The sequence below is a fragment of the Schistocerca americana genome, chromosome X (assembly GCF_021461395.2).
Source record: "Schistocerca americana isolate TAMUIC-IGC-003095 chromosome X, iqSchAmer2.1, whole genome shotgun sequence".
Taxonomy (NCBI): domain Eukaryota; kingdom Metazoa; phylum Arthropoda; class Insecta; order Orthoptera; family Acrididae; genus Schistocerca; species Schistocerca americana.
Genome location: NC_060130.1, coordinates 651,444,016 through 651,470,239, shown reverse-complemented (window position 1 = coordinate 651,470,239; position 26,224 = coordinate 651,444,016). Strand labels below are relative to the sequence as shown.

The 26,224-nt window shown below is 40.2% G+C and overlaps 1 protein-coding gene across 4 annotated transcripts in view; it reads left to right on the top strand.

Annotated features, from left to right (window-relative positions):
* LOC124554818 (ATP-dependent helicase brm-like) overlaps window positions 1-26,224 on the top strand; it is a 379,799-nt gene that overhangs the window by 234,056 nt on the left and 119,519 nt on the right. For all 4 annotated transcript variants that reach the window (XM_047128479.1, XM_047128480.1, XM_047128478.1 and 1 more), the window contains 3 exons: window positions 17,073-17,239; window positions 17,324-17,512; window positions 23,716-24,046. In XM_047128479.1, coding sequence (XP_046984435.1) covers window positions 17,073-17,239; window positions 17,324-17,512; window positions 23,716-24,046 — 687 coding nt within the window. The remainder of the gene's footprint in view (window positions 1-17,072; window positions 17,240-17,323; window positions 17,513-23,715; window positions 24,047-26,224) is intronic.

Genomic DNA, 26,224 nt, shown 5'->3' with positions numbered 1-26,224 from the left:
TATATATTCTTGTTGAGCCAAGGGTAACGCTGTGGTTGTTTGCCCAATGTCTCCACTGGTCTGCTTCAGAGTCATGGGCATGGCTTTCTGATTTTTCTCATGAATTATAGCAGTGTCCGATGTAAGCAGATATGCTGACTTGTTTTAGTGACACTATTTGTGGCTTGTCAATATATTGTATGTTTGCTGTGTTTTAAAACCATAAATGCACCAGAGTGTGGTTGTTGTAACAGCAGATGCACTGCATCTGTTCTTAACATTACATGCGAGCATGTTTTCAGATCACTGTATATCAAAATCTTCTGATCTCTTTGGCGTGATGCGGGTGAATGGCAGAGCTTGGATATGTGGGCCTTCATTTGCTGTAGCAGGTACAACAATTCTGTCTCCCTCAGTATTTGTTGAATTGAAAAAACTGCGATGGTAGGGGTTACGTCTCATTATAGATCATCACCTTTGTCAATGCCCCTATGTCTGGCTTACGTTCAGTGTGGAGCCCACCAGTGGCAGAGCAGACCCATAAGTGCAGCTTTCAGTGTCTTGCCAGCCCTCTACCATCCCAGTGCTTGCTGGGTGGCAGCTGGTTGTATGGTGGTGTTGGAACCAAATGACTTGGACAGCTTCAGGAATGTGGTCAATTCGGACTGTCATCCCTGACCCATAGTAATGTGTGACAGACAGCCGAACTATGATATCCGTACCATTAAAAAAAATTCTTGCTATTGTATTTACTGAAGTGTCACTGATTGGGACTGCCTCAGTCCACCGAGTGTATATGTCGATGGTGGTAAATATGTAGCGATATCCGTCTGATGATCTGTATGTACGTTGGAGAACCGACCTGTTCCCTCTGGAAACACCCTCACCAGTTGGCGTACATGTCTGCCCACTTTACATTGCTGACACACTATGCATGTTCTCGCCCACTGGTGAAAATATTTTCTTTATTCTTGAAAAGGATAGACTGCTACTCGCCATAAAGGTGACACATTGAGTTGCAGACAGGCACAACAAAACATCTGTAACAATTAAGCTTCCAGCGAAAGCCTTCTTCAGCAAAGAAAACACATTCATTCACGCAAGCAAGCACACTGCACGCACAAATGACCGCCGTCGCTGGCAGCTCGGACCAGAATATGGCATTTCATGTCTAGCTGCTGGAGATGGCGGTCATGTATACATGATGTGTGCTTGCTTGTGAGTGAATATATATATATATATATATATATGTGTGTGTGTGTGTGTGTGTGTGTGTGTGTGTGTGTGTGTGTGTGTGTGTTTCTTCCTTTTTTTGGGTGATGGCATTGGCCGAAAGCTTAATTGTAACAGTTTTTTGTTGTGCCTGTCTGCAACTCAATATGTCACCATTATAGTGAGAAGCGATCTATCCTTTTTCTTGTGTTGATGATACTCCAACCTGGAGTTTCCATTCTTTGATCTTCTTCATGCTGGGCCACACGAAACGTTCTGTCAACAGTTCGATGCTGGTTTCTGTGGTCGGTTGGCTAGGTTATGAATACTGTCAGAAAATACTTTGCATAACTTTTCCAGCACAAATGATCTGGGGCTGGTTTTGGAAATATCACACCAAATAATATACTTAGCCCCTAACAGCTGCACCTGTTTAAGCTGTAGCTCTGCTGAACTGCTGTGTAAATATTCCAACAGCTGTCTATTGGCAGTCTGTGCTATGCAGAGTTGCTTGTAATCAACTGTGTGTGAGATATCTTTAATTTGTGTTTGTGTGTGTGTGTGTGTGTGGGGGGGGGGGGGGGGGGGGCTATTACGTTCTCTGCTTCTTTTGTGTGCCTTATGTCTGTGGTGAAATGGCTGACAAACTCAAGCTGGTGGAATTGTCATGGTGAACAGCTACCCTTGCATTTGCTCTAGGCAAACATGATAGGTTTATGGTCCATAAAGATTACAAAAGACCTAGCCTTCACATAGGGGCAAAAGTGTCACATGGCTTTATAAATGGTTAATAGCTCCCAGTTGTATAAATTACACTTGGTTTGAGCCTTCATAGATTTACAAGATAAAAAAACCCAGCTAACATCCACCATTATCACTAAGGGCTTATCTTGAACTGGATGGCTCAAAAGAAATGCTTTTTCCAACCTTCTCGAGAGCCCGTTGCATTTCCAGTGTCCGTGGGGGAGGACGTTGGCCCATTGCGTCATTACCCAACAATGTTACCATCAGCGTTGCTTGAATCTCTGCTGCTCCCGGTAGGTGTCATCAACTAAAATTCATGATTCCCGGGAATCTTCTTAATCGTTGAAGATCTGTTGTGCATGGTGTGGCCTGATGGTGTCATTTTGTCTTCAAACAGATGAGCTCTGGCCACCAAACCTGCATGACTGAGGGTTGTCGCATGCTTCTGTTGCAAAACACATTTTGTTTCATTGACTATTATACCATATTTGCATATTCTGTTCCTTGTGCCATGCTGTCATCTTAGAAAATACCAGAACATTGTCGAGATAAACAAAACACAAATTGAATCTTGTTAAGACTAACTCTATGAAACACAGCCATGTCAGTGTGACTGTCTTCAAACCAAATGGTGTACACAAATATTCTAAAAGATTAAATGGACTTATCACTGCAGTCTTGAGTATGTCTGCTTCTGCTATCGGTATCTTGATTGTAAGCTTCCTTACAATCAATCAATCATGCTGAAAATCAAGGCTTGCACCAGTATATTTCTAAAATCCTTTATATTCTGTATTGGGCAGTGGTCTGGAATGGAGTGTGAATTTAATGTGTGGTAATCTCCCCAGGACCTCGGGGTGCCATCTCTCTTCTTGACCAAATGCAGTGGTGATACCCACAGGCTGTCTGACCTGTGTATGATGTCCACTTGCAACATGTCTTCAAACACCACATTTGTTGTGACAGAGCGGTTGGGTGCTGATCTTCTTGGCCCCTGGGAGAGTGGCTGGCCAGTTGATGTCTTAATATGGTGAACTGTTTTATGTAATACTTTCCTTATCTGGTCCCCCATCTTGTTGTCTGTTCTCCTGTATAACTGAACTGCAGAGCGGGTAGATGGTGTACGTAGCACCTTGGCGTAAGGAACCTGTTATTACTTGCCCAGCCATTTTAATTTGCTGAGATTTATCTCTAGCCTTTGTTGACTAATAACCTCTGCTCCTAACATGGGCTCCACAACATCTGTGAGAACAAATCTCCACTTGCACTTCTTGCTGAAGCCCAGGTACACTTCCACCTCACAAAATCTCATACGTCATTATTAGGAAATTGTTGGCTGCCGTAACATGAGCAGGAGTGGCTGTTGTTGCTTTCTTGTCTTTTCTGAGTGGTAATGTGCGTGGGTGTGGTCCCAAATTGACTAGAGAGCAATGGTTCACTTTTCTGTCTCTTAAATACACTGTCGTGGTAGTGTAAGCAAGCTTGATTGGCTCTGTGTGCATATGGGCGAGTTGTCATCAATTAGTGGACCAATTTCAAATTATGTGTCTTGTTGAACTATGCTCGCATGACCATTGACTCTTTCAGGACTTGTGTTGATTTCTTCTTCTGCAGAGTTTCATGGCCCACATTGCCTGTTGCCGGCTGTTGAGACCGTTTGAGTATGTGAATGGACATGTACACCTTGTGGCCCACTCACCAAAACGTCTGTGGTACCAACATAATGTATTTTGTTGTATGTCTTGTACCATTTGCCCACCTGTTTGATTTTTTTGAAACAGTTTCTTCCCATATTCTTCATTATGCCTGGGTGGGACTGCTCATTAACGTGGGGCTGCTTATTAACGTGGGGCCGCTTATTAACGTCTATTTGCTTTTCCTTCTGAGTAGCAGCCACTTCTGCTGAGTCTACTTTTTTGGCTAACTTCGTCACTATCACCGTGCTTGCTTGGTCTGTCATTGCATACACCTTGTCTGCTACTGTGATTACAGAGGTGACGTCAGTTCGCCTACATCTCACTGAAGCTACCGGTAGTTGCGTCAACCGCACATGCCATAACATTGGATCAGACATTTCCTGCTCTCCAACACTGCCTCTTAAAAGTCGCCAGAAATCCGAAGCCATTTTATCATCAGTACATTCCCTACACATTGTCCTAATGATTTGCACATTCAGCTGACTAGCGTCTCTATCGAGTGTAGATATTATCATTCTTGAGGTGGCTTCAGTGTAATACCTGAGGCTGTTATGGCTGCCCTAGCATCTAAACTGTTTACTATTACCACAAACTTTGTGCGATCTTTGGTAACGTTGTTCTGCACAAATGCTAAGCCGAACATCACGAACTATAAGGGCAAATTGTTTGCTGAATTTAATTCGTGCATATAATTCCATATTCTTCTGTGTTTCAGTTTTACCTTGTAGTTCATTAATTTGTTTTTGCAGGTCTTTTCGTAGCTGGAGCAGTTGTAGTTTCACCTGAGTTCATCTGATGTCTTGACGCAAAGTCACTATATGTTTTTACACGGTCTCCAGAGTTCTCACATTCTTCAGTATTATTGCAATCACCAATTTGTAGGTATTCTCCATTTTGCCTTATGCTGTTGAGTCAGTGGACCAGCACTTCTGAATTCAACATATTTTATTTCGCATGATTAATTAACACAATGATCAAGTCATAAATAAACACAGAACTGTCAAAACTACAGTGTCAAAGAGTAAACATAATATGCTAATGTGCGTCTGGCATCCTAAGCACAATCAAATACATCTTGCATGTTATTCTGATGTCAGTGCTTCCCACAGCAGGAAAAACTAAAATAATAAATATAATCTATTGGAGAGAAGGGCAATTGGGTAATTACAGTCTTTTGTGGCTTCTAAAGTATGATTTCGTGAACTGAAGATCTTTTATATTTTCTGATACTTAAGTATATAAATATTTTATTGTTACTGAAATTTACAACACCATTTAAGAACCATCTTGCTCTGGGAAATACATGGATGTCATTGTATGCCTGAAGCAGTGCAACAGAGCACCATCAAATTTCTTCACAATAAGTTCTAGTGAGTCTTTCAGTGGGACCCTAGAAGTGGTGGCTTAGAAGAACTGGGTACTTAACGCACTGGTCTACAGAGCATGTTCCCTGTCAGACCAGGAGAGTCTATCAACAGAAATGGAGCATCTTAAAACTGTGTTCTGCAAAAGTAGATAAACGACCGAACAAATTGAGAGGACACTCCAACCAGCCACTACGCCACAGGTTCCAGAAGCAGAGCAAGATGAAGCAAAGAAGGTGGTGTATCTGCCCTATGCTGGTTCTCTTTCTGCCAGAATCAGTAGGATTCTCTGTAAACACAATATCAAGTGTGTTTTCTGTCTACCCGTTAAGATCGGGGAACTGGTGGGAGTGTTAAAGATGACCTGGGGTTACAGAAATCAGGGATTTATAATACACCTTGTCAATGTGGCATGCCCTACATTGACCAGATGACAAGAACAGTGGATACCTGGTGCAAAGAACATCAGAGGCACACCCGATTAAGACAGGTGACAAAGTCAGCCATTGCTAAACACTGTCTAGATAGAACATGCCATGAATTATAATGAAACCAAGATTCTAGCACAGACGCCCAGATTTTGGGACAGTGTTATAAGGGAATCGATTGAAATAAAACTGACTGACAATCACATGAACTGCGATGTGGGGTACCAACTAAGTAGAGCCTAGGATCCTGCTCCAGAATTGTTAAAGGCGCAATGGGGACAGCTGCAGCATTCCACAAATCTAAAAACGGAAGGCACGGATATGAAAAATGATCACCAGACAGAGTGCCATGCGCAGCAGACTGAGGTGCAACATCTAGGAGTGGGTCCAAGGGGTTTGGACCACAGAGGAAACATCCAGAACTGCAGTGGACCGAAAACAGAACAGCAACACTCCAGCAGGTTGCAGTGAGTGGGAGTAGACTGTAGGGGGAACGTCTGGTACCTCAGACAGAATTTCAAATGCACCAGAGTGAGGATGGAGCACCCAGGAGCAGGTGTGGTGGGCACAGCCCACAGAGGGGACACTGAGAACCATAGCTGATGGAAAACAGAACAGCAATGTTCCAGAAGACCGCAGTGAGCGAGGGAATGTCTGCAACCGCCGGCAGAGGGGGAAGGCCACAGACATAAATACTGGACCAGGTCCATTTGAGGAGCAGTCTCAGGTTGCACCTGATGAAGGTTATGAGCTGTGTTACTGAAATACCGTGCAAGTATGGCGCTGATATCCAACAGACACCCAACAACCCAATATGTACTATGATGTCCATTCACTCGTACACATTTTTCCAGCCAAACTCTGAAGTAATTCCTCACATTTTCAGTATTACCATTTGCGATTGAACCACTTACTGTCAAATATATTGTTCAGGGCTTCAGCTGTTTGTGATGGCATTTTCCTGATAGTTTTTACTCTTCAAGTAACCCCTATAAGAAAAGGACTGCATGTTGTGAGGTCTCGTGAATGGGGGATCGTGTAATATTCTTACTAGAAGAACTCACTTGATTTAGAAGCAAATCATTAACAATAATCATGCTTACTCCCTATGTGTAGGAGGCTACACCAAACTACTAGAAAAAAAATTGTCGTCATTTACTTTGCATTGTGCAGATGGTGATGGAAAACAGCTCTCTGCATGTGTTTGCAATCACTGTCACAGCATTGTCAAGAGAATCTTCAAAAAATTAGGCCTTAGGATTCCAGATGGAGAGTGAGTACACCACACAGTAACTTCAGTGGAGTGGAGAGGATGCTGATGCTGGTTAGGATTCGTGTCGCTACAAAACCTTTGCTTATTGATGAATTTAGACAAATGGGAATGGGTTGAGACAGTCATCCATAAATTGTTTACAATGTACTCACTTAACTGAATCCAACAAATTTTACAAAGTTTCTGTTTCTTTAAGAGCATGAACCATGAATTTTGAATGTATGAATGAAGATGTAGATTTTTGTGTAATAACTGCCAACCTGTTCTGTTGAAAATACCAAGTGTAATACTGTTTCAGTAAACTGAAGAACATGTTTCTTCCATTTTCAAGTCTTCCATTCATTATACTATCATATGTGTACTCTGTCTTGATCTCCTAAGCTTCTTTCTTGTAATTTCCAAATCTTCTGCCTGCTTGATAGTGAAGAATACAAAAATTGTAGAGGTTAGTATGATCTAGTTGATGGTGCTGTGGGATTGCAGCCAATCATCATTTACCATCACACATGATATTTCATCGGGGGCCTTAGAGACATTTTCAAGTGAGCCATCGAAGACTGACATTGGCTAACGACGTTGATGTGAGTAGCTAATGTCAGTCTTTGACTGCTCACCTGAAAATGCCTGGCAGGTGTCCAGATGAATTATCATATGTGACAATAAACTACGAGTGTCTGAAATCTCAAAATTTACTTGAGTATTCAATGCGCTGAGAAAATTTCAAGCATAATGCATCTGCTTGTAAGAATCAGCATTTCCATAAAAAAAATAAAAAAAATTGACAGCGTGCATTTACTTTTAGCTGACAAAAGTCATGGGATAGTGATACGTACATGTACAGATGGCAGTAGTATCGCACACTTGAGGTATAAAAGTATAGTGCATTGTGGAGCTATCATTTGTACTCAGATGATTCATTGAAAAAGTTCCCGACATGATTATGGCAGCTATGTGAATAAACAGACTTTGAACACAGAATGGTAGTTGGACCTAGATGCATGGGACATTCCATTTCAGAAATTGTCAGGGAATTCGTTATTCCAAGATACACAGTGTCAAGTGTGCCGAGAATACCACATTTAAGACATTTCTTCTCTCCACTTACAATGAAATAGCCGATGGCATTCACTTAACAACCAAGAGCAGTGGCATTTGCTTATAGTTGTCAGTGCTAAGAGACAAGCAACACTGCATAAAACAACTGCAGAAATCAGTGTGGGATGTATGACAAATGTATCCATTAGGACAGTGCGGCGAAATTTAGCGTTAATGGGCTGTGGCAGTAGACGACCGACGTGAATGCCATTGCTAACAGTATGACGTTGTCTACAGTGCCTCCCTGCACTCGTGACCATATAGGTTGTACCCTAAAAGAATGGAAAACCATGGCTGCCATGTAGGTTGTACCCTAGAAAAATGGAAAACCATGGCCTGGTCACACAAGTCCCAATTTCATTTGGTAAGAGCTGATGGTAGGGTTCAGGTTTGGCACAGACCCCATAAGCCATGGATCCAAATTGTCAACAACGTGCTGTGCAAGGTGGTGGTGGCTCTGTAATGATGTGGACTGTGTTTACATGGAATGGACTGGGTCCTCTGGTCCAACTGAAGTGGTCATTAACTGGAAATGGTTATGTTCGTCCTACTTAGAGACCATTTGTAGCCATTCATGGACTTCGTTTCCAAACAGCAATGAGATTTTTATGGATGACAATGTGTTATGTCACCAGACCACAGTTCTATGCGATTGATTTGAAAATTATTCTGGACAGTTTGAGCAAATAATTTTTCCACCCAGATCATGTGATATGAATCCCATTGAAAGTTTATGGGACATAATCGAGAGGTCAGTTCACACAAAAAATTCTACAGCGGCAACACTTTCGCATTTATGGATGGCTATAGAGGCATTGTGGCTCAATTTTTCTGCAGGGACTATCAGTGACTTGTTGAGTCAGTGCCATGTCGAGTTGCTGCACTATGCTGGACAAAAGGAGGTCTGACACAATATTAGGAGGTATCCCATGAATTGTGTCACTTTAGTGTATACTGAAGGTTCACTTTCTCCATTAGTGCTAAATTCTAGTGGTCATGGAACATTACAGACCATATCCAAACTGACTCTCGATGATGTAGTATGTCTCCCTGAGCTTTTAGGTTACTTTTTATTTTACCCCACAAAGCCTGTATATCCAGTGCAGCCATTCATAGAGCACTGCTCTCTCTGTGTGTGTGTGTGTGTGTGTGTGTGTGTGTGTGTGTGTGTGTGAGAGAGAGAGAGAGAGAGAGAGAGAGAGAGAGAGAGAGAGATTTTAAACATAGTTAAAATTATTCAGGTAGGCATGTGTAGCAGCAAATAAAATACCAAGCTACATATTGTACCGGAACAAAATTTGCACAAAAACTCAAGTTTGTTGCCAGCAGACATATTTATTATCCATAGTGATAAATACATGAACACATTTTCTGGCTCATCTATATATAACTGAAGGTCATCATCGTATATGCGATTTTTGCAATCAGAGAGGGTAGTCAACAGTTCATAAATATATATTGAGAAAAATAATGGACAGAGTACTGATTCTTAATGGGACCTTGATACTACATCTCTCCATCATGGCCTTTTATTCTACTCATTACACATTATTGGCAGGGTGTTACGGATGATGGAAATCATTACACAACACATGAAGAAACATTTATCAAGTAGAATGTTAAAGTGAACAGTGTTGAAAATTTTGCTGAAGTCCAAAAGACACATATTATTGTCCTCTTGTTTGTACATAAATTGTTCTAGTTTGTCAGTCATTTTTATAAAAGTAGTCCTCATGTTGCAGTTTTTGTGTAAACGTGACTGATATTCATCAAAAGGTTATTTGAGGTAAAGTAATTAGTAAACTGATTGTTAACTATATATTCTAAAGCCCTCAATAATACTGGCAAAATTTAAATGGCCTTTAGTTGGAGCGTTCTTTGGCAGATTCATTCGTGGGAAATGGTTTTGTCTGTTCCAACCTGTTGGGAAGATGCTGTAGGTCAAAGAATTGTTAAAAATGTTCCTTAGTTTGGATAGTAGTGGATCGATAAGGAAATTTATCATTTTCACTGTAGTATCATCAGATCCTGCAGCTGCCAAACAAATTTCTGCAATTTACTTCCTTAAAAAGATTTTACTTTCATATTAACCACTGACTCTTTGAAGGAATTGATGATTTGCACGATTGTGTACTGGTCAAGTAAAGATGTTAGTAGGACAAAATACTGAATTAGACCCTCAATAGAAATTAGAGGTCCAGCTGTAGATTAGGGGTTTACTTATTCCTGGACCTCATACATTTTTCCATAAGACAACAGGTCTGTGAAAGTACTCAGTTAACAAATGAGTACACCTGAGGTTTGCATTTTTTGCATTTCTCACAGACTAACTGGGTTTCGTAGTTGCTTGTAGGTGAGATGATTGTTAGAGGCTAGGTATCATTTATATGTTCTTTATGCTGTGTCTTTGATACTCGTAAGACGTTTGAGGCGATCTGTAAGCTATGGTGTAGGTTTGCTCTTTACTATTACAGTTTTTGAGAAGCATGTTTATCGTTTAAATTATTTAGTCTCTCAGTAAAATTAGATAATTCATAATTTATATTGAAGTTATTTCATGCCATTGCCTACCAAGAAATATCATAGGCATCAGCTGTAAGTTCAGACATAGTTATGTGTTTAAAATCTCTAAAAGTCACCACTTGTGGTTTGTTCTTTGGATACTGTAATGAGCAAGTCATGGATGTTACGCCATGAGCAGATGTGCCTGGTGCAGAGATCTGATCAGTGGGAATTACACTATTTCAAGACTTGGTTGCAAAGATATTGATAAATGTATAAGTGTTGCAGTTGGCCCAAGTTAAAGCAGTGTAAAATTTGCTGCTGAATTTTGTAATGGGGGGAGTGTTGTTCAGAAAATTTATGTTTGTTTCTCCGGCTACAACTGTTAGTCCAGTCAATAAAGAAAAATCCGAGAAAAATTGTTGTGTAGCCACAAATTTTTGTACAGTGCTATGAAGGAGTATCATGAACAACGTACTAAACAATCCTGACCGACGGGGTGTGAGCATGTTTAAAGGTCACTTTTTAAAGTTTTTCTCAAATAGCTAGTAAACCACAGCGTCTCACAAAAATATTTCTTGGTACAAAATTAAACTACATTAAAATTCCTACAAGAAAAGTCTTTTCAGCACTAATAGCCAGATTTCGACAAAATAACATTTAATAGTTCCAGCATTGCAGGGGATGGAAGAATCTCAGATTATTAAAATTATTTTTTAACAGTGTAATGTTAATGTTTATTTGAAATGAAATGAGTGAAAAACAAATATTGAATATGTGTACTGTGTTTAAGTGCCGTACACTATGTTAAGGATACATTGTGTTCTTGCACTGTAAAAGGGTGGAAAGTTGAGGGGGTAGGTGGGTTAGAAGCACAAGGGAAGGTAGGTCGCCATATTGTGGTCATGTACTTTCCTCATTCATAGGTCTGCAAACTGAAGGTCAGGCATGTTATTCTCCACTCTGTCTACCCCACTACATGACGCAAAAGCAACTACCTGGTGTCCACAAAGCTATACACATTCTCCAAAGCACACATTATGAATCACTGGTGACACAGTGTGCAGACGTGCCCAGTGAGTATTTATTTTGCACAAAATGCATTAACACCACATGGAATGCAGATATGAGTTACTAATAACACTAACATAACAAATGAATACGCACAGAATCTGCAAAAATTTGTGCACACTGTTCACTACTAAAACGTAAACTAATTTTTAGTCATCCTGTATGGCAGCTGTAGTTAGTGTACTTTCAGGAAAGGCAGCATCCGCCATCACGAGCACTGCTCTCCTTTCAGTTTGCAGGCAGACTATACTTTCTCAGCATTTCCTGTCCAGTTTTCTTATGTGAGTAAACAAAATATCATCAGTGAGCTTGTTTTTATATAGGAGAGTTATTTTTAGTTTATTAAATGAATGCTTATTTGCAGTTTTTAAGTGAGCTATTAAGTAAAAATAGGGAACATCTGGAGATGTGAACTGTCTACCACACTGAAGAGCCTTTCACAGGTGTAACACATTGTCAGTAAGTATTTAACAGTGTTGATTTTATTGTTTCCATTATCACTGGCTGGAATACTTCTCACAATATGACAGTTATCAAATGTATCACACCAGCCTTGGTTCTCCCATCATGTGAAAAGTCTCAGAGGCTTAAATTGGCTTCCTCTGCAACAGAATTAGGTTACTTAGGTGTTACAGAAATTCAGATATCTCACCTTAAATGCAGATTAGTGTTCTAGACTTGAACATGATCACTACTATATTGTAGTGTCTGCATTGTTCAGAAGTACGATGCAGTGTTCCTTGAGACATGTATGCAAGTCTGAAGGAACAGGCACTGTGGCGACTATATCCATCATGAAATACATGAAATGTATTCTCAGGTGCAAATATGGAAACCATCAGCTGTAATGGAGGGGGTTGTACAGTGGAATGACGACCATCAAATTTGTGCCAGACTGAGACTCAAACCCAGATTTCCCATTTACAATTAAGCTATCTGAGTATGTTTCACAGCCAGACCCAAACTTCCATATGTCATCAACGATGTGTCTACAACCTGCACTCATACATCCATTATGTATATTCCTATCAAGCATGTCCAAAGGAACATTGCATCATGCTTTGGAACAGCACAGGCACTACAATATTGTCTATATCCGCTGTCACTGGGCAAGCAACATCCAATTAAAATGTGCCCTTGTATTGGAATATACATAGTAGATATATGAGTGCAGATTGTAGGCTCATGTTTGACGACGTATGGAAGTTTGGGTCTGGTCATGAAGCATGTTGGGATAGTCTAATGGTAAGGTGACCACTCTCAATTTGCAGGAACGCCGGGTTTGAGTCCCGGTTCGGCACAAATTTTCGTTGCTGTCATTCCATTATACAGCTGATGGTTGTCCATGTTCGCAGCTGTGAATTCATTTCAGATATTTCATAATGGCTACAGCCGTCGCATTGCATCGTACTTCTGAACAATGCAGGCACTACAATATCGTATTTATGAGAAAAAGTGCCACCACCGCTGTATCTTGAGAATATCTTTATTCTATCAAACGACTAGTTTAGACAGGACATTACCACCATCCTCAGGCCCCACCACTGCCAAAAGAGCATTTGATTTCCTTGGTGTGTTTACTGTGGGCTCCTTGTTACTAGCACACGAGAGCTAGTAACAAGGATCGCACAACAAATGTGTCAAGGAACTCAAATATTCTTTTGGCAGTGGTGGGGCCTGAGGATGGTGGTAATGTGCCACCAAAACTTGTCGTGTAGTAGAATAAGGACATTCTCAAGATACAGCTGTGATGGCACTTTGTCTCATATATATCATCAGATGAAGTCCCTTGTCAATGCAGTAAGATGGACATCGTAAATATCGTATTTATCTGCTGGCACTGGGCAAGCGATTTTCAATTTAAATGTCTCCCCTGTATGGGAACATATATAATGAATGTACGAGTGCACGCTGAAGACATATGAAAGTTTGAGTCTGATTGTAAAGCATTTTCGGATAGCCTAATGGTAATGCAACCACTCATGATAAGCAGTAAATCCAGGTTTGAGTCCTGCTGCAGTACAAATTTTCATTGTCGTCCAACCATTATACTGCTGATGGTTGTCCGTATTCGCAACTGCAAATCTCAGTCCCATCCCACCAGACATATTCACGCACAGCTTGGAAGATACACCATGGATGTGTGATAAGTAGCTGCACTCATTGCAGCCCATTCTACATATTCCAGCAATTCATGAATGGAAAAGATTTATACAATCTATCAGTAACACAATAAGTGCATTAACTTTTTATCATTCATTAATTCACCACCACATGGCTAAAACACATTCACATGGGTTTACAATTCACTGTTAATGATAGACAGCAACAAGGTGCTACATTTAACAAACTAGTCCCTTTGCCACCAACATGACATAGATGACTGAAAACATCACACGTACAAATTAAACACACAGGAACATAATTTACATAAAAGATGACTAGCAACTGCAAATGAGTAGTCATTCAGTAAACTGGAATAACTGCACTACATAAACACATCCTCAGTGAGGTTATTTTGTCTATTGCCATAATAGAACTGGACAGGAAACCTGGGGACGTGTAGTTTGTCTGCAAACTGAAAATCAAGCAGTGCTCATAACAGAGGAAGTCACCTTTCCCAGAAGAACAATACAGATGCCATACAGGATGATAAAGAATCAGTTTCCCTTTCTAGACATGTAGAACAGTGTGCAGAGATTGATGTAGATTCTGTCCATCTGCGTTACTTCCTTTGTACTATTAGTAACTCATATGTGCCTTACATCTAGCATTAATGCACTTTGTGGAATTAAACATTCCTCCTCCCCCAGGCATGTCTGCACACTGCGTTGCCATTGATTCATAAGGCATGTTTTGGAGGGTCCACCCAACTTATGAAACACCCTGTAATTGCTTCTTGTGATGCCGTGGGGTACATAGAATGGGGAATCACCTGCTGTACCTTCAGTTTGCAGACCTATTAAGGACCTATGACCTACATTCCCTCATGCTTCTACACCACATATCTTCCTCCTCCACTCTGTTACACCCCTAGTACACAATTTCTCTCTCAGTATGGCCCTCTTGCACTTAGATGTGGTACACACATTTAATATTTATTTTTAATTCACTTCATTTAAGAATAAACATTATAGTTTTAATAACCTGTGATTCTTCCATTCCCTGCAATGTGTAAACTATTAGTCCTAGAGAAAAAAATGAACAGAACTTTTTGGTGGCAAATTTTATGTAGTTTAATTTTGTACTGAGAATCATTGTCGCTAAAAGCTGCTGTGTTGGAGTTATTTGAGCAAAACCTAAAAATGTGACCTGTAAACACCCCATCCCCCAACACTCACACCCTCCAGTCAGGATTTTACGTATGTTGTTCATGACACTCCTTCATAGCATTGTGCAAAAATTTGTGACTACACATTTATTTATTTTTTTTTTTTTTCCCCCATAAATGACCTTTTTGGTCTTCATTGACTGATGTGTTCATACAAAGATTCGCGACATGAGAGTGCAGGTTGAAAGCTAGAAACCCGCCCAACTCTGTGTGACTTGTATATTACACAGATAAGACATTTTTTGTTGAGGGTTTTAATTTCAATGAACTTGTATTTGGGCTGTTTGTCCTCATGTTTGGATGCCCGTATGCATGACCTTGAGGAACAAGTTTGAGTGTGTGTATGCTGCCACACCGAGCCCCTCGCTGTTATATGTCATGGCTCAGAAAATATAGCCATCAAAACATACACAGTTAGTACGGATATTTGGCTTCAGCTATTTCTCTGACAAGGATATGACATCAAAAGCTGAAGTAATGAAGGATGGAATGGAAATCTGCCAAGCACAATTTTCAGCATAACGTTATCATGAGTCCCATCTGCAATAAGTCAGCAGGTAGGAAGGACAGGTGTCCTGGAAACAGGTATGTCTTGGCAACTTTTTGAATGAGAGGAGGATTGGAAGAGATGGGTTCACAAAGCTGAAACAGTCAAATGGAAGGCCGGAGAAATGGGAGACCTACCAGGGAAGTATCAGATCAGATGTGCTTGCTGTAGCAGACAGCATGATAGTTGAAGGTGTGTTAGTTGCATGAAGAGAAAGATCTGTTGGTACAATGGCTAAAGCATGGTGATAAAGTGAACAGTGTGTAAAGTATAAGAAAGAACTTAAATCAGTAGCAATTATGAACCTTCCTGGCAGATTAAAACTGTATGCCAGACTGGGGCTCGAACTTGGGATCTTTACCTTTTGCAGGTAAGTGCTCTGCAAGTTGAGCTATTCAAGCACTACTCATGACCTCTTCACTTCTGCCAGTATCATATCTTTCATCTTGTGGACTTCACAGAAGTTCTCCTGCAAAATACCTTGCAGGACTAGAACTTCTTTCTTTGAGGCTGTAAATGACAGTGTTTCATATGATTTGTTTTGGTGTGATCTGGGCGATGTGCCCCTTGCTGGTTATCAGACACCCATTTCTGATTACAGCCTAATTTGGTACCTCACATCTCTCCCTGAAATCATTCTGGAGGGTTCACAAACAGAGGAGAATGCTTGTGAGGGGGTGAGATAGGGAGTGAGGAAATATTGTCTTGCTAGTAGACTGCATGGTCAGCCTAGTTGTGTTTCATTGTGTACTATTTATGGTCTCCAAGCTTCTTTTATTTTTTATTTACATCATCATCTTTCTGAAGCTACCCACTTATTACTTATTAGAGAGTTAGCTGGCAGTTGAGGTACACCAGTAATGCCATTTATAACTGTCCTTTTTCCATGTGGGAATTCGATTTGCCTTGTATACAGTATGTGATGTGGCACCAAATCACAAAGATTCCATTACGTGTTATGGCACCTCTCCTGAGATGCGAAGGAAGTTCACCTTGTACTTTTTGACTTAATATGTGAAACAGGACAATTCTATAACTGATAAGAGGAAGCTATTCTAACTGATAAGAGGAAGCTATTTCGATTATCCTGAAATGTGGGATGAATTCCTCATGCTCAAGTTACAATTGTTATGTAACTCTCATTAGCTGTCTGTGAAAAATACTGGAGTGGATGGTAGATATAGTCAGTTACACATTACTGGGTCATTATACACGGAAGTACAGTGTCACTCAAGGTATTGTTCCAAGTGTGACAATATTTACAGTAGCTGTATACTGTATTAGATACACTGAATAGGCTCCTAATTTGTGCTCTACATTTTTGAAAATTTTTTCGGTTTTAGCAGCCTGTAGAGGAAACCTAAGATGGCACATTTTAACATAATGCATTTTATATTCTGATTACAGAGTTGGAGTAAATTTAATTATGAGTGGCCGTCATCTAGGTCCTCCCCACTCCCCACCCGCTCTCCCCATGGCAAGGAGAGTTTGGCATGAATTTTATGATTTTGTGTGTTGTCTGGATTCCAGCCCAAGCTTTTAGGTTGGGGTGATTAATGTGTTCGTAGAGTGGTTGGATCACCTATGATCGATTAGTGATCAGCCAGCCAAGTGTTTCTGCAGTAATACTTCAGTTTTTCTTTATTGACAGCTGACATTAGTTTTATCATAAGTTTTCAGAACTGATACAGTTATCATCACTGTCATGAGCACTGTTGTCATAATTTTGGCTTCATCATCATTGTCATCATTTTTATTTTTATAATGTTTCAACTGTTTTTGCTGATGTTCTTAATGTGCACATAAATCACCCCAAAATTTTTTTTCAGGTGGAGTTAAATGAGGAGGAGACAATACTGATCATAAGACGTCTTCACAAGGTTTTACGGCCCTTTCTTCTGCGACGTTTGAAGAAAGAAGTAGAGTCTCAGTTACCAGATAAAGTGGAGTACATTGTTAAATGTGATATGTCCGGCTTGCAGCGTGTGTTGTACAGGTATAATATCTTTTAACATGTTATGTTCATTAATGAGAAAAAGATTTATGATGTTGGAGTGATTAAGGTTTTTTTGTGGTATAGGCACATGCAGAGCAAAGGTGTCTTATTGACTGATGGTTCAGAAAAAGGAAAGCAAGGAAAGGGAGGAGCTAAGGCCCTGATGAACACTATTGTCCAGCTGCGAAAACTTTGCAACCATCCTTTCATGTTCCAGCATATTGAAGAAAAATACTGTGACCATGTAGGAAGTCAGACAGGTGTTGTGACAGGGTATGTAATTCAGTGAACTCACTATGATTGTATGTTTGTGGACAAGGAGAACAATTCTCAGTCTGGCAATGAAAACCAATGATTTCCCCTCCTCTCGCCATGACCTGTTCATTGGATTCCAGATTTTTGCAGCAACAAATTTGATATGATTTAGAAGAACCTTTGTGAATTTTTGGCGCTGTTTCCGGATGAAGGAACTTTTCTCCAAGCATCCTCTCTCTCTCTCTCTCTCTCCCCCCTCCCCCCCTCCCCCCTCCCCTCCCCTCCCCTCCCCCTCCCCTCCCCTCCCCCTCCCCCCTCCCCCTCCCCCCTTTCCGTGCGTGCGTGCGTGCGTGCGTGCGTGTGTGTGTGTGTGTGTGTGTGTGTGTGTGTGTGTGTGTGTGTGTTTCTCAAGAGGTGCATAGTATTTGTGTTTGATTCAGAAGAGTTGCATAGTATTCACCAGTTATTGTGTAACCTTTTGCAGGGTTTGCATCCAAGTAATTATTAGCCAAAATATTTCCAACAGAACAATCAAGATTGCAAAGCAAGTAGTACCGGGACTTCAATTAAAGGAGAGTGAGGTTCAAACCTTCATTCAGCTATCCTGATTTACGTCGTCTATGTTTGCCCTAAATCAGTTCCTTTGGAAAAGACACTGCTGCTTTTGTTTTCCATCCTTCCACAGTTTGCTCTTAGATCCCATCTGCAATGATCTCATATTCAATAGAACATTAAATTGTAATCTCTCACAATATCCTTCAAACCCTAGATGGAGGACAATAGGCAGGTTCCATATTCCTAGATTTCCAGAAAATTTGGACACGGTGCATCACTACATACTGTTGACAAAGATCTGATCATACATATTGATATGTATGATCAGATATGATAATATGTATGATCGGATCTTAGTTAAGTTCCCAGGTATGTGAGTGGCTCAAAGAAAGTGTTTAGGCATAACATTCCAAAGCAATATGAAACTGAATGGGCACATCAGTAGTAGTGAAGGCAGATGCTGGACTTCATTTTATTGAGAGAATTTTGGGAAAGTGTAGCTGATCTGTAGAGGAGACAGCTCTTAGAACACTGGGGCGACCCTTCTTGAGTGCTGCTTGAGTGTTTGGAATCCCCACCAGGCCAGATTAAAAGAACATGTCGAAGCAGTTCAGAGGCATGCTGGTAGATTTATTAACAGTAAGTTCAGTCAGCACACAAGTGTTACGGAAATGCTTCATGAATTTCTATATCAATAGGTATCCCTGGCGGAAAGACGGTGCTCTTTTCATGAGGCACTATTGCAGAAATTTAGAGAACCGACTTTTGAGGCTGACTGTGGAACGATTCTACTGCTGCAATGTACATTTCACATAAGGACTATGAAGACAAGATGAGAGAAATTAGAGCTCATATGAAGGGTTATAGATAGTCGTTTTCTCCTTGCTCTGTTTGCAAGTGGAACAGGAAAGGAAATGACGAGTAGTGGTATGTGGTACCCTTTGCTATGCCCCACATGAGCTTGTGGAGTATGTATGCAAATGTAGATGAAATAATCTTCGTGGTTTCATACAGAGTCACCACCGTCCAGCCGCTTCTTTGCTTACTGTCTCATTTCTGGTGTGAAGTTGTGGGTCCATATCTCATCCCACAAGCAAATATTCACACTGAATGAATTGGATTATTTATAAAATAGTCCAAACACTGCTGTGAATTTTTTTGTTCATTTGATTTACCTCATCATTCAACAAACCTGCTCCTCTCATAGATACTTTTTCATGTAAAATTTTTTGTACTATGTCTTATGGTGTGCTTATGGGATCAGTTTTTTCATATACTTTTAATCACCGTTCGTCTAACACCATACTGTGCACATTCGTGAATGTTTTCATCTGTGGTTTCAGTTTTGGGACATTCTTCACCTGTTGTTGTTGTGGTCTTCAGTCCTGAGACTGGTTTGATGCAGCTCTCCATGCTACTCTATCCTGTGCAAGCTTTTTCATCTCCCAGTACCTACTGCAACCTACATCCTTCTGAATCTGCTTAGTGTATTCATCTCTTGGTCTCCCTCTACGATTTTTACCCTCCACGCTGCCCTCCAATACTAAATTGGTGATCCCTTGATGCCTCAGAACATGTCCTACCAACCGATCCCTTCTTTTGGTCAAGTTGCGCCACAAACTTCTCTTCTCCCCAATCCTATTCAATACTTCCTCATTAGTTATGTGATCTACCCATCTAATCTTCAGCATTCTTCTGTAGCACCACATTTCGAAAGCTTCTATTCTCTTCTTGTCCAAACTATTTATCGTCCATGTTTCACTTCCATACATGGCTACACTCCATACAAATACTGTCAGAAATGACTTCCTGACACTTAAATCTATACTCGATGTTAACAAATTTCTCTTCTTCAGAAACGCTTTCCTTGCCATTGCCAGTCTACATTTTATATCCTCTCTACTTCGACCATCATCAGTTATTTTGCTCCCCAAATAGCAAAACTCCTTTACTACTTTAAGTGCCTCATTTCCTAATCTAATTCCCTCAACATCACCCGACTTAATTAGACTACATTCTATTATCCTTGTTTTGCTTTTGTTGATGTTCATCTTATATCCTCCTTTCAAGACACTGTCCATTCCGTTCAACTGCTCTTCCAAGTCCTTTGCTGTCTCTGACAGAATTACAATGTCATCGGCGAACCTCAAAGTTTTTATTTCTTCTCCATGAATTTTAATACCTACTCCGAATTTTTCTTTTGTTTCCTTTACTGCTTGCTCAATATACAGATTGAACAAAATCGGGGAGAGGCTACAACCCTGTCTTACTCCCTTCCCAACCACTGCTTCCCTTTCATGTCCCTCGACTCTTATAACTGCCATCTGGTTTCTGTACAAATTGTAAATAGCCTTTCGCTCCCTGTATTTTACCTCTGCCACCTTTAGAATTTGAAAGAGAGTATTCCAGTCAACATTCTCAAAAGCTTTCTCTAAGTCTACAAATGCTAGAAATGTAGGTTTGCCTTTCCTTAATCTTTCTTCTAAGATAAGTCGTAAGGTCAGTATTGCCTCACGTGTTCCAGTGTTTCTACGGAATCCAAACTGATCTTCCCCGAGGTTGGCTTCTACTAGTTTTTCCATTCGTCTGTAAAGAATTCGTGTTAGTATTTTGGAGCTGTGACTTATTAAACTGATAGTTCAGTAATTTTCACATCTGGCAACACCTGCTTTCTTTGGGATTGGAATTATTATATTCTTCTTGAAGTCTGAGGGTATTTCGCCTGTTTCATACATCTTGCTCACCAGATGGTAGAGTTTTGTCAGGACTGGCTCTCCCAAGGCCGTCAGTAGTTCCAATGGAATGTTGTCTACTCCGGGGGCCTTGTTTTGACTCAGGTCTTTCAGTGCACTGTCAAACTCTTCACGCAGTATCATATCTCCCATTTCATCTTCATCTACATCCTCTTCCATTTCCATAATATTGTCCTCAAGTACATCGCCCTTGTATAGACCCTCTATATACTCCTTCCACCTTTCTGCTTTCCCTTCTTTGCTTAGAACTGGGTTTCCATCTGAGCTCTTGATATTCATACAAGTCGTTCTCTTATCTCCAAAGGTCTCTTTAATTTTCCTGTAGGCAGTATCTGTCTTACCCCTAGTGAGATAGGCCTCTACATCCTTACATTTGTCCTCTAGCCATCTCTGCTTAGCCATTTTGCACTTCCTGTCGATCTCATTTTTGAGGCGTTTGTATTCCTTTTTGCCTTCTTCATTTATTGCATTTTTATATTTTCTCCTTTCATCAATTAAATTCAATATTTCTTCTGTTACCCAAGGATTTCTACTAGCCCTCGCCTTTTTACCTACTTGATCCTCTGCTGCCTTCGCTACTTCATCCCTCAAAGCTACCCATTCTTCTTCTACTGTATTTTTTTCCCCCATTCCTGTCAATTGTTCCCTTATGCTCTCCCTGAAACTCTGTACAATCTCTGGTACTTTCAGTTTATCCAGGTCCCATCTCCTTAAATTCCCACCTTCTTGCAGTTTCTTCAGTTTTAATCTACAGGTCATAACCAGTAGATTGTGGTCAGAGTCCACATCTGCCCCTGGAAATGTCTTACAATTTAAAACCTGGTTCCTAAATCTCTGTCTTACCATTATATAATCTATCTGATACCTTTTAGTATCTCCAGGGTTCTTCCATGTATACAACCTTCTTTCATGATTCTTAAACCAAGTGTTAGCTATGATTATGTTGTGCTCTGTGCAAAATTCTACCAAGCGGCTTCCTCTTTCATTTCTTAGCCCCAATCCATATTCACCTACCATGTTTCCTTCTCTCCCTTTTCCTACACTCGAATTCCAGTCACCCATGACTATTAAATTTTCGTCTCCCTTCACAATCTGAATAATTTCTTTTATTTCATCATACATTTCTTCAATTTCTTCGTCATCTGCATAGCTAGTTGGCATATAAACTTTTACTACTGTAGTAGGTGTGGGCTTCGTATCTATCTTGGCCACAATAATGCGTTCACTGTGCTGTTTGTAGTAGCTTACCCGCATTCCTATTTTCCTATTCATTATTAAACCTACTCCTGCATTACACCTATTTGATTTTGTGTTTATAACCCTGTAGTCACCTGACCAGAAGTCTTGTTCCTCCTGCCACCGAACTTCACTAATTCCCACTATATCTAACTTTAACTTATCCATTTCCCTTTTTAAATTTTCTAACCTACCTGCCCGATTAAGGGATCTGACATTCCACGCTCCGATCCGTAGAACGCCAGTTTTCTTTCTCCTGATAACGACATCCTCTTGAGTAGTCCCCGCCCGGAGATCCGAATGGGAGACTACTTTACCTCCGGAATATTTTACCCAAGAGGACGCTATCATCATTTAATCATACAGTAAAGCTGCATGCCCTCGGGAAAAATTCACCTACAAAGTGTAATAAAACTACATATACACAATTTTAGAGTGTTTATAGGAGATAAACAGAAACATTTTTTTATGTGACAAAAATTACCCTAGGTGTGTTGTTTCCCCAGTAGGGATGCCTGAAGGTTTTGATACTAGTTATGTTCAGAGAATATTGTTTTAGGGATGTTGCTGAAATTTCCGTCCATTTACATCAATGCACAACAAGCATCTGTGTGCTATTGATTGTGTAACATGCCCAAAACAACTGCATGTATCATGAATAACGGCTGCAGCTACAACCAAATGGGCTGAACAATCACACACTGTGAGGTTTATTAATTACCAGTCAAGGTGGTCTAAGGAATCATGTTTCATGAAGATGGCACTCAAATCTTTGAAATGTGAAGCAATTTGATAACCACCTCTTCAGAACTCGTTGCTGTTAGGTTGTTGCATTGTGCCTCCCCATAAATAAGATGCATCAGCTAACTTGGTTAGAGTGTAATAAGAAATCAAGAACCTGTAAAAATCAGTAGAAAATTTGATGTAAACACAACATAATAATAATGTAATTGTTTGATCGGAGACATGGACACTGCAAACAGTAATGAGAACTTGCCCTTCGTAGTAGTAAGATGTAATTATGTTGCATATGAAGCTGTTCAAACGGCTCTGTGCCTTGGCCTAGGGGAAGTCAAATCAAACTCTTCAAGTACCCCTAGCTGGGAAACTGCACCTGTGACAGTTTTATCACATAACAAAAATGTTTCTTTTTATCTCCTCTAATAACTCCATGTATATAACGTCGAAAAAAAAAAAAAAAAAAAAAAAAAAGAAAAAAAAAAAAGCATTTGAATGTGTTTGCCATTTCCTAAGCCTTGAAAATGAATGAGCACTGACTCCTTATAAATCTTAATCAACTTTGTATGAATTTCAGCTGGTGATAAACTGTCTGAAACTAAAAATTTTTTGATAGCATGGTGTTCCATTTTATCTGCTTTAACAAAATATAAACAGCATGAGTACTTTAAAAAGCAGTATAAACAAAACTGACCTGCAGATCAAGTTGTCTCTGGACTTAACATTGTTGTGTGACATGTACCGCCTTAACAGAACTAAATTTCATTAATGACAAAGCCATTTTGTGCCAGACTAAGAAGTTTTCTCCTTGCCCTATATGGACTTAATGAACTGTGATGTAAAATCATCCATCTGTTCAAACATGTTCATACATAATGTGTGCATATTAAAGATTGGTGCTTGGAACTCTGTATTATCATTTATTGTTTACTTTAAAAGGCCGGATTTATATCGAGCTTCTGGGAAGTTTGAGTTGCTGGATCGTATCCTACCAAAATTGAAGGCTACAAATCACCGTGTATTGCTGTTCTGCCAAATGACTCAACTAATGACTATTATGGAGGATTATCTGAGCTGGCGTGGTTTCACATATCTGCGTTTAGATGGAACAACAAAAGCTGAAGATCGTGGTGAATTGCTCAGAAAGTTCAATAGTCCAGATTCAGAATTTTTCCTGTTTTTGTTGAGCACCAGAGCTGGTGGTTTGGGTTTGAACCTTCAGGCTGCAGATACTGTAATTATATTTGACTCTGACTGGAATCCTCACCAGGTATGGACAAAAATTTTAATATTTTTATTCAGAAAGTTGATTTTTTGCAAACTATTATGTTTCCGTCAGTTGAAGATTGTCTGTTGCACTGAGATTGCCTAAATTTTGTGGATGTAAATCCCAGTCCGATACAGATTTGACATTGGTCTTAATGTATAAATATTTATTTATGAATAGCTTTTTTTCTCATTTTTTGTTGGGAAGTTTTTATTTGCATCAATTTGGCCCTCTCCTGCTCAGGCCTAGTGGTACAGTGGTAAAACATATGCCTGGAAACTGAGAGGTCATGGGACTGAACCTCTCCTCTCTCTCTCTCTCTCTCTCTCTCTCTCTCTCTCTCTCTCTCTCTCTCTCTCACACACACACACACACACACACACACACACACACACACACACATACACACACACTTAAAACTCACTGCTAGCTCTCTCTTGTTAACCTCATGTGACCCGTGAGTTGACTTTGGCGTTTCCATAGTGGAGTCACATTTGTTATGGCACTTAGCGATGCCAAATGATATGAGTGAGAATGGTAGACCTGCATACAAAATATGGTTCTGTTCGAGAAGATGCACAGGAACTAAAGCACAAATCAAACGTGGAAGGAATAGCAAACATCACTGTAAAATACATATGTTGTGAATTCTCAACTTTTACATTGAAGATCTTCATGTAGTGCAGTACAGGGTCCTTTGTCTACTGATAACATTGACATGCACAGTTGTAAGTCTCTGTACAGTAGTTCTGTTGCCTGAATGAAGTCAAAGTTCCTGATCTGGGTTGACATCTCTGAGATGAGATAAACACTGAATAACGAGTATGTCACTGTACTCCTAAGTGGCTCCACTGGCGTCGTCATAGACTAGACTGTCTGGGCTCCGAAGAGTAACAGGGGAGTAACTGCAACTGCTGCTGCAGGCAGTGCCTCTATATGTGGTCAAGTCTTGCGTGCTGGTGGTGCTGCCACATAGGGGGCGTAGGCCTGGCACAGCTCGGGGTTAGACGGTTCCCATTGCAGAGCAACCGGTATGGGACAGTCACTACACTTGTGCTGCCAGCTTAAGAGTCTTCAACAGTGATTGGCCACTGTGTGGTATCATTGTGCGGTGATACTATATTACCTGTGTCACCTCTATTCTTCCTTACACCAAGTGATCATAACACTACAGGAGAGACTGCGGAATTTTGATTCATAGGGAGAGAGGTAGTAGTGGATATGAAGTTACAAATCTAGTCTGTCACACTTAGATGGATAACACCACATAAAAATTGTATCCATAGAAGCTAGAGTCACTGAGTCGACTCCTGTTGCAGTACACAGTTCTGTTCTGCCATGTCATCATTGTTGTGGTCTTCAGTCTGAAGACTGGTTTCTCGCAGCTCTCTCCATTACTCTATCATCTTCAGTCATCTTCATTTCCAAGTAACTACTATAGCCTACATCCAGTTGACATTGCTTGCTGCATTCATTTCGTGGTCTCGTTCTACAATATTATTTGACTGTTTTCTGGAAATCGTCTTAAATTATTAATTATGTAATTTTATGCTCCTAACATGCTTTTTCTCCTCTTGAATTTCAGTATTCTTTTATAAAAATGGAAATGAAATTCAAATAATTTGTATGCCCGCTGAAAAGCTCCATTCAAGTCATGATGCCTGTGACATCACTGGCTAGCTCGCTGCTCCTACTGTCATAATGCCAATTCATAGTGATGCCTTGTTTAGAAATTTTTGTTTTGGAAAATGGGCTACAAATGGTGTGTAGTACCATACTGTACATATACGTCTACAAAAACTCCTGAGAAGTTGCTTTTCAGTGTTCCAGGGAATGAGAAGATGCATAAAATGTGGTTGCGCTGTACCGGCAAATTGTCACCACATTGATGCACAAGTGCACTGACTTAATTAAACATGTGTTACACTGTGAAGTTAACATTAACTTATCTTCAAAATATGATCTCCCATAGTTACAGTGAAGGATAGTGTCATTCAATGACATTAAACTCCTGGTGAAAATTTTAGTTTTACCTAACTCCACCTCAGTTATTCAGTAGCTCAGTTGTTACAGGGGTAAACTTGAATTTTATAAGACAATGTCCATAGATCGCTGGTTTGAATCTAACCTGAAAGAACATTTTAACTTATTTGTAAAATGTCTCGGCAGTCCTCTCATATG